The sequence below is a fragment of the Pelobates fuscus genome, chromosome 6, assembly GCF_036172605.1.
Source record: "Pelobates fuscus isolate aPelFus1 chromosome 6, aPelFus1.pri, whole genome shotgun sequence".
NCBI lineage: Eukaryota > Metazoa > Chordata > Amphibia > Anura > Pelobatidae > Pelobates > Pelobates fuscus.
Window position 1 is genome coordinate 195,202,250 of NC_086322.1, and position 15,271 is coordinate 195,217,520.

A 15,271-nucleotide genomic window follows, 5' to 3' on the forward strand; every position below is an offset into this window, starting at 1 on the left:
AAAAATACAAGTTGTGCATGGCAAAAATGGTTGAGTATGGGGGCATGGCCTAGCAGCGCATGTAAGCTGCGAGTTCCTCCAATCTGTGGATTTCACAGTGTGAGACACAGCCGTATACCCAACCAAAAAATGCTGACTACCAGCGGATACTACCCTCTGCCCGATGGCGACTAAATTAGGCAAGAAACTCAGACAAAAAACATTATATTCTCACCTCACTATACTGCACATGCTGCCACAAGGAGACCAAGATGGTGGCGACGAGCCACGATCTTCTGCCTCTGGATCCAATGCTGTGGACAGCCAGCACAGCTCCACTCCTCCACACCACAACCCAGGCACGGATGCTTCCATGAACAAAATGCTGTGAGACCTGAAAGCACCCATGCACACTGATTTTATGAAAATAGCCTCTGACATCAAGGAAGAAAAGAAAGAAGGGATGGTGAAAGCAAACAACTCCCTAGCAGATGCCCACTCTGCACTGGAGGAAAAGGTACAATTTCTGGATGGGAAATTAGATAATAATGAAGACCACGGCAGGAGAAACAATATAAGGCTCCACAGAGTAACCGAAACTATAGGGCTGCAAGACCTGTCACATTATATTCTGGAGTTATTCAAAACTCTCATCCCCACGCTAGAAGACTCTGACCTTCACCTAGAGAGAACACACAGGCTTCCACAACCCAGAAACCTCCCTCCAACTACACCCCGGGACGTGATCACTAGCGTGCACTATTTAATGGTGAAAGACCGAGTCATGCAGGTATCCAGGATCAACACAGTGCTCCTAGGAAAATTTGCAGAAATAAAGTTGTTTATAGACCTATCATTAGCCACCATAAACAGCGCACAATTGCGCCCATCACTTCAGCCCAACGAGCCACAATGGGGATTCCCAGCCAAATTATTGATTAAAAGGAACGGCACAGACAAGATGGTTTTCACACATGAAGATGGCAAAAAAAACTGCTTTGAGAAGGGAACTTTACATTCACCCAAGAGAACAACCCAAGATCTCCTAGGAAATCACCTCCAAGAAAACTCGCCAAAGAATGGCTTACGATCCCATGGTCATCGGTAGCAAGGACGAGCCATGGAGCTCCCACACCATAACAATGTATCCTAACCAACAATATATGCGATACTCCAGTAAGGTCACACACCTACTGATCGTGATTTGTAATTTGTACTTTATCAACATGTATCAACTCTACCTCTATTGTATTAACATGCAATACATTTGCTGAAACAATATTTGCTGAAAACCCAATAAAATACATATCTTTAAAAAAAATTGGGATTATTCCAAATTTAATTGGTTAGAATTTCTGAAAATTAAGTTTGATTTGAAATGTAAGTTTGGTCTGAAAAACTTAAATTTGGATCAAAAATTACCAGGGAAAAATATATTGTAGTGAAAAAAAAAAAACTCAATCTGTAAATTATTGATTTTGAAGTTGGTGCCAAGTGGTAGAACTCCAAATGCTGAATTAATTGAATCTGCCTGACTTTCATGCTATTTGGTTTAATCAAAAATGCATAAAATTGGTCAAGGAAATTCAGGCAAATTTAAATTAGGACAGAACTGAATCTCAAATTGTAAAAAAATATGTTGCTACAGATGAGCTTTGTACAGTTATTCAGAAATCATGATATTGACATAGATATAAAATATACAATATTTTAAATATCTAACATGTTGAAGCAGAAGACGCACTACGTATCAATGTTTTAACCTCTCATATTTGGTGGCTTTGTCACAAGTCACTGTATAACCCTGGACTCCTAGATTGCTTTATAGCATGAAGTGTGGGGAGAGTAAACTTGGTTTTATAAGTAGGAAAACACTTAATAATTTTCTAGCAAATAATTGATCTTTTCTTGTGTTTTAAGCTAATGCATACTCATATTATGGCATATTATACATTATAAATAGTTGCAGTTATGAGACAAACCAGCATCCAATCATGAAATGTGTCCATTCAGATTAGATTACATAGACATCTTTATTTAGTCAGCGTGTAACCTTTCTGGTTGGTATGAAAGTATTTTTCTTTGCAACAGAGGTCTTATGTGATGAGTCTAATATTTGCCTTACTTACATGTGTGTTGTGGGTTACTTGAGCCCCATAGTTCTACCCTTTTTATGATTAAAAATTATTATGACAATCAATTCACGATACCTGATAATGCTGAAAGATTAAATATGAAGTAATTTCATCCATTTATATCAATTGTAGAAAGAATTGCATTAAACATTTAATTTATAAGTGCCAAGGGACTCAAATTAGTTTTAGGATACTACATTTTATCATATATGTATCTTTCTTGCCTTGATCCTTTGACTTTCATCACAAATTCTTTTCTCCTGTTAGAATTATAGCACCGGCTCTTACAATGCTCTCACTAATATATTTCTAGCCTTCCTCTTTGTTGTAATACACACCCATGTTATTATAATCTTATTATAGTTTTCCTTTGAACATTCATTCACTCAGTCGCCCATTATTACTTCTCATCCATCCACCAATCTTTCTTACCGAAGAGCTTCATTAATCTAATTATGCTCTGTAAATAATCATGGAACTATAGGGATCCTCTATGGTGAAGTTGACCTTCCCTTTTTTAAATTCCTTGAGAAAATTATAAAAAAAATAAAGAAAATTAAAAGAGATTGCTTCAATTTGCAGCTTCTTCAGAAACTATGATGTGGCTGAAACTCAATTGTTTCAATGTAGAATAGTTAAATAATAATAATAATAATAATAATAATAATTATTATTATTATTATTCCACTCTCACTACATTTCTTCTTTACTCAACAATTACACTCCTTTTTATTCCTTCTGCTCTGCCAACAATCTTCTTCTGACATCTGCTTGTTCAAGCACTGCTAACTGTCAAGGGCTGCCCCATTTAAATTAAATTCCCTTCATCATGCCATCATACTTTCTCCTGGCCTCCAGTCCATTAAGAGGTTACTGAAAACACCTCTTTAGAAAAGCCTACCATCTTCGTGGGTCACATTTATCTCATTACAGTTGCCCTTCTCAGTTCCCTCAACTCCACAGCCCAGCTCACTCTCTCCTCCCACTGTTTTGTTCTTCCAAACACTGCTTTTACTAGCTTATTTTGATTCAGACATCTTATCCACGAATCCCTTCTCCCTTCTGACATGATGTTCTTCCTCTTGTGTTTTTTTAACCTTTCTTCATAGATTGAAAGCTTGTTTGAGCAGGGCCTTGTTCACCTCTTTTCTCTGTTAATATTTTATATGTCAATTACTTAATGTCAATTACTTATTGTCAATTTTTCCACAGTGCTTTGCAAATATACAAATGGTGGTATATGGTGGTATACAAATGCCAATAAAAATTATAAATATATATATTTCAAGAATAGTGCACATATGGGACTTTGTAGTTGATTTTCCAATTATTTTATTGTGCAATATAGATACACCACATTCTTATCAATATTTCAGTCCTCTGTGGGACTTTTTTCAAGACTTGAAAAGACTTGTAAAAAGTCCTACAGAGGACTGAAACTTTGACACAAATGTGGTGTATCTATATTGCACAATAAAATAATTGGAAAATCAACTTCAGAGTCCTGTGAGTGCACTTTTCTTGGATTATGTAAATTTTGGCTGAAGTAAGCACCCAGGCAAGCACGAGACTGTGAGAGAGAGTGCTGGTACAAAGTGGATATATATATATATATATATATATATATATATATATATATATATATATATATATATATATATATATATATATATATATAAAAGAAAAAATGCTCTTGCACTCACACTTTAAATGTCCCTTGTGTGCTGGGTGCTAAGCCAAGGCTTTAAATATCCAAAAAATCCAAAAAGGTAGCAGCACTCACGGTCCACATAAAAAGTCCAAATTTTATTAAAGCATATTTAAAATGATCGACATTTCAGTCCACTACACGGGACTTTCCTCAAGATCAACCTGTTGATCTTGAGGAAAGTCCCGTGTAGTGTACTGAAACGTCGATCATTTTAAATATGCTTTAATAAAATTTGGATTTTTTTATCTGGACCGTGAGTGCTGCTACCTCTTTGGATTTCATATATATCTATATATATATATATATATATATATATATATATATATATATATATATATATATATATATATATATATATATATATATATTGATATACATACACAATTATTATATAAACTTGTGGATGCTTATTAGGCATTAAAAAAAGCAAAACCATTCTTTTAAAATTATTTGTGTGTGATTTCCAGTGGAGTCTCGTTCATAGGGGCACTTGGGGCAGTGCCCTACCACTTTTTATGTGGGGAAAATACACATTGCAAAAAAATATGGGATATAAATTACTGTCTCTTTAATTCTGTAATAGGTTTCCATTTTTTAGCTCCCCCTATTGATAGCAGTCCAGAGAAGCTTAGTTCAGATCATCTAGGCATATCAAAAAAAGGGGCACATGTGAAATTTTCTCTGCTTCAGCAGGTTTTGCACATGCATAATCTCATTTAAATAGATATTTTATTAGTTTCCATTGAGTTACCATTCAGTCAGCAGAGCCAGGTGCCCATGAGTGGAGGCATTTTAATGGACTCTCTATTCAGGGGCCATGATTGGCTTATAGTACCTGGGGATGGTTACAGTGCGCATATGAGAGAGAAGCAAGAAACCATCTTAGAAGTAGCAGAGAGAGAGCACAGCAGCAGATCCTGACACCTGCCAACTGTAAGTGTATAAAAAATGTTATCAACCCCCAATAGCCTCAGTGACTGAATGATGTCTGATTAAGCAAGGGGATTTACTCAAATATATAATATATATACATCTAGGGAACTCCAGGAGTAACAATGGCAGGGGGTATTTCTGACACAGAGCCCTGTGCAGCCTGTCACTAATAGTTTTAATAATTCCAACTGTACATACCCATCATCTTATTTAAAGTGCTCAGTCACTCTGTAGCTGAGACTGGGACACCCATTCTGTGGCTAGTTTAAAAGTTGTGAAGCTTAAAACTGCAGGACTGGGGCTGTGACTCTGATGACTAAATTAATTCTGTTTTTAGTCTGTTTAACCGGTCATGATTGTTAATTCTGTTAACCATGTCAGTTACTTCTTGGCTCCATATTACCACTGCAGGTTAGTTGTATTGCCTACTGCAAAGGTAATATGGAGTATATCCATATATTGATGGTTTAACCATATGCACACTGTGTGATTAGAGCTAATGGAGTAGGTGACATGTTTCATAACAGTAGCAATATTTAATACACAGCTAATGTTTTAAAAGCAGTTGCAACACTGAGGATGAGATCATTAGAGGAAAATCTAAAAGAGGCTATGTAGAGAGAACTGGAGCATTATACAGAGATACTATGTGAGTATCTCTCTGTTGAGTACTGTGTGAGTATCTCTGTATTTAAGTTCTGTGCAATCCATCACAGAGATTTTTACTGTGTGGAGTTATGAGTATCTCCTTATTCTGCCCAGCTCTGTGTGTTATATATTTGTATTTCACATAGCTCTACCTGTTGTATGGATATTTCTAAAGTCTACCCAACTCTATATATTGTGCCCAGTATAGGGAATAATATCTCTATTTTATGCAGCCCTGTTGTGGTATGTTTATCTCTGTGTTGGGCTTAGCATTTCATACATATCTTTATATTTTGCCCAACTTGATTTATTGTATGCATATCGCTGTATTATGTTCAGCTTTTTGCATTGTATGAGTTTCTCTGTATTGTTTAGGGAGGAGCAAAATTCAGTGGGATTTTAACATCTTAAAACTTCACCAGTCATCACTGGTGATATCTGCACAAGCTCTTTTATATTAAACTGTGAAAAGGACTATAACGGTGATTTATGAGTTGTATGCCAATTCCTATCTCATGCATGTCTAGGTATTTTGTGGCAGTGCAGATAATCCAATGAAAGTAGATGAAAGCAGAAATTTCTGTAAACTGTAACCAATACAAAGGGTATTGTAGTATAGTTGCTTTGAACATATCTTAAAATAAATTTGTGCGTGTGTATGTATATAAATATTAATTAAAGGGACACTATAGGCACCCAGACTACTTTAGCTCATTTAAGTGGTCTGGGTATAGTGCCCCTATTGCACTTAGTGCTGCAATGTCCAGAGAAACTGCAATGTTTACATTGGAGCACTAAGTCTGCCTCCAGTGACATGCGCTTTAGCGCACACTTGACTGGAGTAAGGTAAGTAAATAAAAGGGTTCTAACCCTTTATCCACATCAGTGAGGTGGTCACAATGGTGTAGAGAGGCAGGAGCTAAAGTGCCAGGAATACAGCTTAAGCAAAATGTATACACTTCTTTATCCTGCAACTAGGTGCCTCCATCTTACTTCCTGGCAATTATTGTAATAAGCTCTGTCCTTTGCCCCTGGCAGTCAGTACAGGGAAATCATACTGCTGGTGGACAGTACTCATGGCCTTCGATGAACTCGACACCTGTCTTCTGCCACCCTTAGATGTGATGTGATTTTTATTACATGAAAGAGTGAATTTCAAAAGCCTGCAGAAATCATGCACTCTTGTATTAATATAAAAACATCCTCATATTTGCTGACCTCTCTGCCTTGACCTTACAGTTTCATAAGACCCTGATTCTGCTTACCACTGCTCTCCACTCTTGCTCTATCCCTTATCAGTGAGGTTTTCCAGGAAAGCTCCCCATCCACTGAAATGGAATGAATAACCCTGTGAATTTGTTGACAGAAGACCTTCAACTGCTCACAAATTGGAGGGCTATGCTAAAGACTTTGTGAGGGAACATATTCTGCACCATCCACATACAGCTTATTGTACTTACTGTCTAATATTATATTTGTTTTGGTTTTTATATATTTTTTATTGTGATCCTTATTGACCATTATGTTAAGTTTATTCCTACTTAACATTCTTAGCAATTTAGGCTAGATGTTGACTCTGCCCAATTTATTTGCATTTGATACCCAGTTGTTCAAGAACTTTACCTCTCCGCAATGATTATTGTTTGCTCATCAGCCTGTTTCCATTGAACTCAACCTCAAAATGAAACAAATAAATAAACAGTGGGAAATACAAAAAAAGGAAAAACAAAACAAAAAAAACTACTAACCATACAGTATCTGCATTTCTGTATCAGCTGGCAGGAGATCTAGAATTGCTATGAAACTTTTGCACATTTTGATTAATTTGTGAGGACTAGGAATCCCTAATGTATTAACTTATTACCTCACTGTAGTTTTAACAAGGCTTTACCCTATTTTCTCCACTCAGAAACCCCACAGTGAATTTCTATCAAAATAATCTGATGAGACCCCACCAAATGGCCCATATGTTATGGCTCCCTAAACAATATCTACCCATCCATTTTCAATGCCTCCCTACAAGCTGGGTTACTTCCTCAGCTGTGGGACAAACACAGGTATCACCTATGTAATACAGAGCAGCCGTGTCTGGTGATTTCAGATGTGGCTCTTCCTAATTGTATCCCCACTTTTAATGCTAAGCCCTGGTGTGATTACACATCTCTATCGAATTGTCAACCTTGAGTCCCTTATAGATTTCAAGAAGCTTCAAGTGTTATATTTACTCTCGGATAGGTTTATCTACTCCTACCTCCAATTACACTCTTATTACTACAATTACAGAAGCAATGATTTCTTCAGGGGTTACTACAGCTAGGATCACACATTGGGAATACATAGGAATAAATAGTAAATTGACACCTAGCTGTAAACCAAGTTCCATGTATTAATGGCTACTCTCCATGAAACACCTTTCTATCAATCTAAATTTGCACGACAATGGGAATCTGATCTACAATGTATATCCCCAGAACAGTGGGATCCCATGCGTATTGCACAAAAAGAGTTAATTAGACCCACAGCTCATTTTGAACAATGTAAAATTATTTATACATGGTATATGGTACTGGTTCAGTTATTCCCCAATACCTCCTTGAGCTGCTGGTGTTTTGGCAAGGCAGAAGGTATGATGTATCATGTATGGTGGGGCTGTACTAATATTTTCCACTTCTGGAAAAACATTCATGAAACTATTAAGGAACTGATAGCTCTACAGATTAGTTTTATGCCTCTCATTATTAGACTTCCTCTATAAATTTCCTTGAGACAGAGCTTAGTGAGGACTTGGAAATCCACCTATCCCTCAAAGGAATCGACAAGCAAAGCATTTCTGAACAAATTTTTAAAACCCTTCAAAAAGAATTTCAATGCAGGGACATTATAGCACATATAGTAATTGGGTTCTGTTAGACAAGGAAAAAAAACACTTTTACAGAATTATTCTTGGATTGGGACTACACTCCTTTTGGTTGCACAGTAACAGGGGTGTTACTGAAACATTTCAGTATATAACCAGCTGCGTACAAGTAGTGTAGAATTGCTCATACTGTGTTGTTACATGGTGATATTAGCTGTACATTGTATTATCTGTAATATTTATATTATGACGTGTGAAAAAGTGATGTCCCCCCTTTTTCTTATTTTCGACTCCTTCCCTTTATTTTAGAAATGAATAAAAGTCAAATGTTAAAAAAGAAAAAATATGAAAAATATTAAAACCTGCCAACTTTTATAACAAGAACATCAGATAAAATGATGTGTTAAAGAATTTTCACAAAACATGCACAACTAAATATATTTACAAAAAAAGAGACTAGAGAGAAAATTCAAGACATTGGATAAAATATATATGCCAGGTTCTAGTTCAGCATCCACAATGATTCCAATAAAATAAAGACTTTGGGTTTGTATTTCTCTTATCTACCTCTGCTGATACATATCAACCTAATATTGCCAATGTTAGGTTATTAGAAAAACAAGTTATATGCAGAATGTGCATAGTATCTAGGAAGCATAATAGCATCAGTAAATTTTGTCAGAGATTTAAAAAGTCACCACAAGGACTTAAGAAAGTAGTTGTTTTTTGTTTTTGTTTGGGAGTCCTAATGCTATTTTTAATTCTATTGGATACGTAGAACTACAAAAAAAGCCCCTTTTTGTGGAAATACTGCGTTGTTTGAGTGGCATGGAGGTCCATCCATCTGGAAGTCCATACTAAAGATCAGTAGAATGAGCAATATTACTGAGAAGCCATACAATAAAAACTTAAATAACTAAATACATGCAGTCTATACACTAATTATTTTAATCGCCTCATGCAGAGACAAATCTGAAGTAGAATTATGTTGATAATGTCACTTCACCTAATGTCATTCAAGGATATACTATTACTGTCACAAATTTATGCACCCTCTCAATAAAAAGTATATATGAAGAAAAAAAGGTGTTTTGCAACATAAAGACAAATAAATTGATAATATTGGGGTGAACTAAAACAATTACAATTACACCAATCCTGAGTCAAATAGCAATATCATATGTGATCATTGTCTCAGCACTTCTGAATAAATTCTCAATAGGTATTCATTATTTTATCGGGAAGTAACCTTTGACTGACTACACTGTCCACACGCTATTTGTAAAATATAGAAAAAAACAGCACATCAGGATTTTTTATTTCTTTATTTAGTTTATTTAGTTTTATTTTTTATTTTTAGTTTGGTTGGAAATGTCTCAAACCTCACTGTTGAGTGAATAACCCATTATGTATGTACTATTTTTAAATTCTTTAAAAAAAAAAAAAAAATAGCAATTTCTTTCTTCCCTCCCACTAAAATACTTTTGTTAACAAATGTTGAATGTTTAGATACATGTTCATCCAAGTCAATAACAGAACAGATTAATAGACATTGTTTTAACAAAATAGATATTAAAGTATTCTCTGACAATAGTAAGAAAATGCATTCAGATGTCACAGGATGAGAAACTATAGTGTGGAATACCATACTATCCCAACATCTTATCATAACTAATGAAGCATATAATGTATTACTATAACCTTAAATAAATGTGTTATGTATTCTATTATATTGTGAAGAGACAACAGAGCTGGCACTATTAATAATATATGCATGATAACTAGGGTTTCAATAAATGTATGTCTTTTTTTTCCCACTTGTCATATTATCTGTTTTCAAAAGCTTGACATTATTATCATCTTGTGAATAATGTTTGTGCTTCCTCAGCCCCTTAGTACACAACTCAATGGATGGTAAAACTATCTATAAAATGCAATAAAACTATCTATAAAGTGCAATTGTTATTTTATCAAGTTAATTTTCAAGCTGATGAATAGACTCCATAGAAATAAAAATATTTTTTTTGTTTCTGAACCCACTTTATTAACCTTTTTAAAGCATATCAAAGTAGTATGCAAAGGGATGTAGTACAATGGTAATTATAAGAAAGCTAAAGCAATAATATTATAGCACAAATAATGCTGTTTTTAGAAAAACGTCATTATTGACAGGCTGTAGAAATGATACAGATATTTAGCAACTAACCTGCATGTTTATAGAATAAAAGACTAGCACAATCTGTAGCACAATCAAAGAAATACATATATGGATTTATAATAGGTCTTTTTTTCTCACGAAATATATTTCTATTTTATTCCCCTGCTGTGCTAGTACATGCAATTCTTCATTCCAAACCCTTAGGTAGCTAACCAACTGTAGTATAGTTAATATATGTCAACTGTAGCAAATGTCTTTTTACATTCAAAGAACGTGATGCTCTTTTAAATTTTGTATTCCTATTTTCTTAAAATGAACTCTAGTAAGCCTCAACCCATTTATCAAATGTTGCTTCGAAAAGCAATGTTTGTGAGGATTTATCACCAATTTCTTATGCGTTATTGATATAATAAATGCATTTATATATAAATATATACATATACTGTATGAATGTTTACTCATTGCCCATCATTCCCACGTTTTTCACAGGATCTAGTTCACTTTTCTGATTTCCACAATAAACAAGAACAGGCTAAAATGTTGAATTTGCTATAGATTTATGTGTGAAAATAAGCCATTATTTTGTCTTAAGGATCATTCTCAATGCAGTAGCTAATGACATCTCATTTACTGATATAAGCAATGAGAGTCGGGTGCAGAAGTGGATGGAAATAAAATTAATGAACACGTGTTTCTGGGATAGGAAGTGCTTGGTTGTATAGGGAGAGGTATTAGCAGTAGAAAGAGGGAAGTTTTCATGCCATTGTACAGAACACTGGTGAGACCTCACTTGGAGTATTGTACGCAGTACTGGAGACCATATCTCCAGAAGGATATTGATACTTTAAAGAGAGTTCAGAGAAGGGCTACTAAACTGGTTCATGGATTGCAGGATACAACTTACCAGGAAAGGTTAAAGGAACTTAACATGTATAGCTTGGAGAAAAGACAAGACAGGGGGGATGTGATAGAAACCTTTAAATACATAAAGGGAATCAACACAGTAAAGGAAGATACTATATTTAAAAGAAGAAAAACTACCACAACAAGAGGACATAGTCTTAAATTAGAGGGACAAAGGTTTAAAAATAATATCAGGAAGTATTACTTTACTGAGAGGGTAGTGGATGCATGGAATAGCCTTCCAGCTGAAGTGGTAGAGGTTAACCCAGTAAAGGAGTTTAAGCATGCCGTTAGATAGGAATAAGGCTATCCTAACTATAAGATAAGGCCAGGGACTAATGAAAGTATTTAGAAAATTGGGCAGACCAGATGGGCCGAATGGTTCTTATCTGCCGTCACATTCTATGTTTCTATGTTTCTAACCGGATATTCAGTTGGATAGTTGGCAAAGGACTAATATGCATATTAAGTCAAGTATGTTATTTTCTGTGTGCATTATTATGTCCAGGTGCCTCAAGTGCTCCTGTACAACCCATGTTTTTGTTGTTTCTTAAGTGCTACATGTTTTTTTTTAAATCAGCACATTTATTTTTATCTGCCCCATCAAACTGTCAGCACATTTGTATTATCTTAGAAACAGGGTATTGACTATTTTTTTTATCTCTCAGATCAGCATCTATTACTTTAATAATGTCTCTGGATATTGTAGCCACATACACTGACATTGCTTGTGTAAACAAATAAAAATAAAGAACATGAATTATATATAGATAAATGTGTAAACCATGTAAAAAGACAATAAACATTTTGTTCATAAAATAGGCAAACCAGCAAAGATTGTTTTACAAGTGGAAAAGTAATTTACCGTGTCCATAACAATTCAATCAGTGAAACATGGCTCACAAAAGCTTTGCAGAATATTTAAATGAAAAAAATGTAATTTATTAGCCCTGAAAATTTCAGTTTATTAGAAATAATTTGTCCACCTGTGTATATATTTTTAAATAAAACATATTTATGATTTTATTAATTTTAACCTTACCTTTCGAACACCCCTGCCAAGCTCTTCTCCATAGTTTGTACCCAGAATTTCAAAAAGGATGTTTGGATTTCCACCATTGTCATCAAATTCCAAAACACCAGTCAGGCCACTTACTGCTCCCTTTGAAAAAAAGAAACCAAAAGAAAATGTAATGTAAATTAAAAAACAAACAAACATCTTGTTAGTTTCAGGGGGACAGCCACATTGCCAATAAAAATCCTAATCTTATGTTTCTTAAAATAATTACATTTTGACACAATTATTATATTACTTTTTAAAGGAATCTGTATTTTATTTTTTTTACAGTTGTGTATGTAATATATCCTTGATGCATATTATTTTGTAAATGCACGGATGTTAACAACTATTTTTTGAATCTCCTTGCTTACACTTGCTCCATGGGAATGTCCATATTTAACCCTCTTTGTTCAAAAGCACCACTTATCTGCTAAGATTATGCATCATTTTACAGGGTTGTTTACTAAAGTGAGAATTCAAAGTGTATTTTAAATTAGAGGTCAAAGTAGCCAAGCTGGTTGGAAAGCTAACATGGAGACTTTTTCAAGTCTGGTTAAGTTGGCCTTAAATTTGAATTCACGTTGAATTCATTTGAATTCCAAAACATGCTAATTTAAACAAATTTGCTTGAATTCACTTTGAATTCTCACTTTAGTGAACAACCTGGTTATTGAAATAATTCTGTTTATGGCATTTCTCAGAGTGTATTTTAAGATGTTCAGCAGTTGGACTGGATGTTAGTATCCATGGGCACACACTAGCTCTCAATTATTTGAACACAGTCTAAATCTTGATCATCTGCACAATGTTTGGTTGGATAAGCAATGCTTTTGACCAAATACGTCTTAAGATTGTCACCCTCTAAGACAGGGGTCCTCAAACTCCGGCCCCCCAGATGTTGCTGAACTACAACTCCCATGATTCTCTGGCTATTTATGTAATTCAAAGAATCATGGGAGTTGTATTTCAGCAACATCTGGGGGGGGGGGGGCAGAGTTTGAGGACCCCTGCTCTAAGAGAAAGTGCAAGCCATGAGATTTACTGAAAAGAGTAATACATGTACGTATTATGAACTAATAAAATAGAGACTATAGCACATATACTCTTTTCTTTTATAACATTAGAATTTGATGGCATTTTTTCTTTAGGCTCAACAAATGCCACCAATGGCAAATATTGGTTCCACACATGCTTTTGGGTTGCACTTGCTTGTAGGCCTAGATTGCCGCTAAACAACATTGTAAATACTGAATATTCCCCATACACCTGCTGTGTTAAAGTAGCCATTACTAGTATGTGCTAGTTATGTTGCACTGAGCATCAATCACCTGTTCAGATTGATTCATGCACACACATTTTACTTCCCTAGACTATCAAAGGAAATACAACATAATATCTGCTCTTACTCTGCCATAAATTATCACATCATACATTGAGTACAAAGGTGCTGATTGCTAGTATTCTGAATCCAGTCAGGTATCTCGGAACAATTCCTTCTCCTATTGTACTTTTAAGTAGCCAATTAAATGCAGAAATATCTTTCTGTATGCCTTGCTATTCTTCAAAAGAGAATCGGCTACTTCTGCTATTTTTCACGATGTTCTAAACTTTAGATGTTCATTTGTATATCCATTTCAGTATCCTTGTCTAAACATACTTATATGTTGATGCTGTTTATTTGAAACAGAGAATTGTGCTGAATGAAAAATACATATAGAAATGTTTATTAAAATAATTCAGCATGTTGACAGCTAAATATATTTGATTACATTTTGCATATGTCAGCTACCAACAATACATTGTTTCGTTAAAAAACACATAAACATAAAACATAAGTTCATAAATTCTTGACATGTAATACTTGCAAGACACATCATTATTTTACACAATTATTTACTAGAGAGGACTACATACTATACGTAAAAAAAGACTATTAAATAAATCATGAAATCCTTCCCCATTGGTTTTGTCGGCATGACCTTATAAAGATATAGACAATACTGAAGATTTTAGCATGCACTATGTAAAAGAGATGAGCCAATTTGTCACCTCAACATCAGAGCATTTGTTTAATGTATGTATTTGTGCTGGTAAAGATGTGATATTCATATATCATATTCATATATTGCATACAGTTAATTTTCAAAGTTCTGTTAAATGCATTTAATTATCTAATTATTTAATAATTAACACACACACACACACACAGAGAAAAGGTGCAGTACCGGACCTTAGAGTGGCCGGGCTAAGCACACAAAGAATAGTCAGGAGACAAGCCGAGTAAGGGGAACCAGAAGACAGAATAACGAGAAACAAGCCGAGGTCAAAGGGTAGGAGAAAGTCACAAAGTCAGATTAACAAGCCAGAGAGTACGTAACCAGAAACACAAGTTCAGTAGCAATACTAACAAGCAAAGACCACAACAGGGCAGGGAGGAACAGGAAAGGTAAGTATTTAAACCATAAGGTTAATTCTGATTGGATAATTTCCAATCAGAATTAACAATCACACGTGGGAGATATCTAAACCTCCCACTGTGATTGAGGCACTGTGCCTTTAACGCCGGGTCAGGTGACTGACCCCGGCGTGTAATATATTGGGCGGTCTCCCAGCGTGCAGCGTCATGCATGCTGCTGCTGGGGGACATGGAGGAAGACGCAGGCGGCATCCGAGGCAGGAAGGATGCCGCTCGCCGAGCCCACGTGGAGGAGAGGACCGCGGACGGCTGGAGGGTGAGTACTGCGAGCGGAGTGCAGCCTCCCCTCGCAGCCGCCCGCGGGATCCCGACAGCTGTTTTCACATGGTTTTGCCATAAAACAAGGTGTTACCAGCACCCAGAGCCTTGCCCTCTTTTGCTGCTGAGATAATGAGGAAGTGAAGACACTCA

At 35.4% G+C, this 15,271-nt stretch overlaps 1 protein-coding gene across 1 annotated transcript in view; it reads right to left on the reverse strand.

Annotated features, from left to right (window-relative positions):
- The window catches only part of GRID2 (glutamate ionotropic receptor delta type subunit 2), a 1,057,299-nt gene that overhangs the window by 336,806 nt on the left and 705,222 nt on the right, over positions 1-15,271 (reverse strand). The window contains exon 8 of the mRNA XM_063458620.1: positions 12,367-12,486. Within this exon, the coding sequence (XP_063314690.1) occupies positions 12,367-12,486 (120 nt within the window). The remainder of the gene's footprint in view (positions 1-12,366; positions 12,487-15,271) is intronic.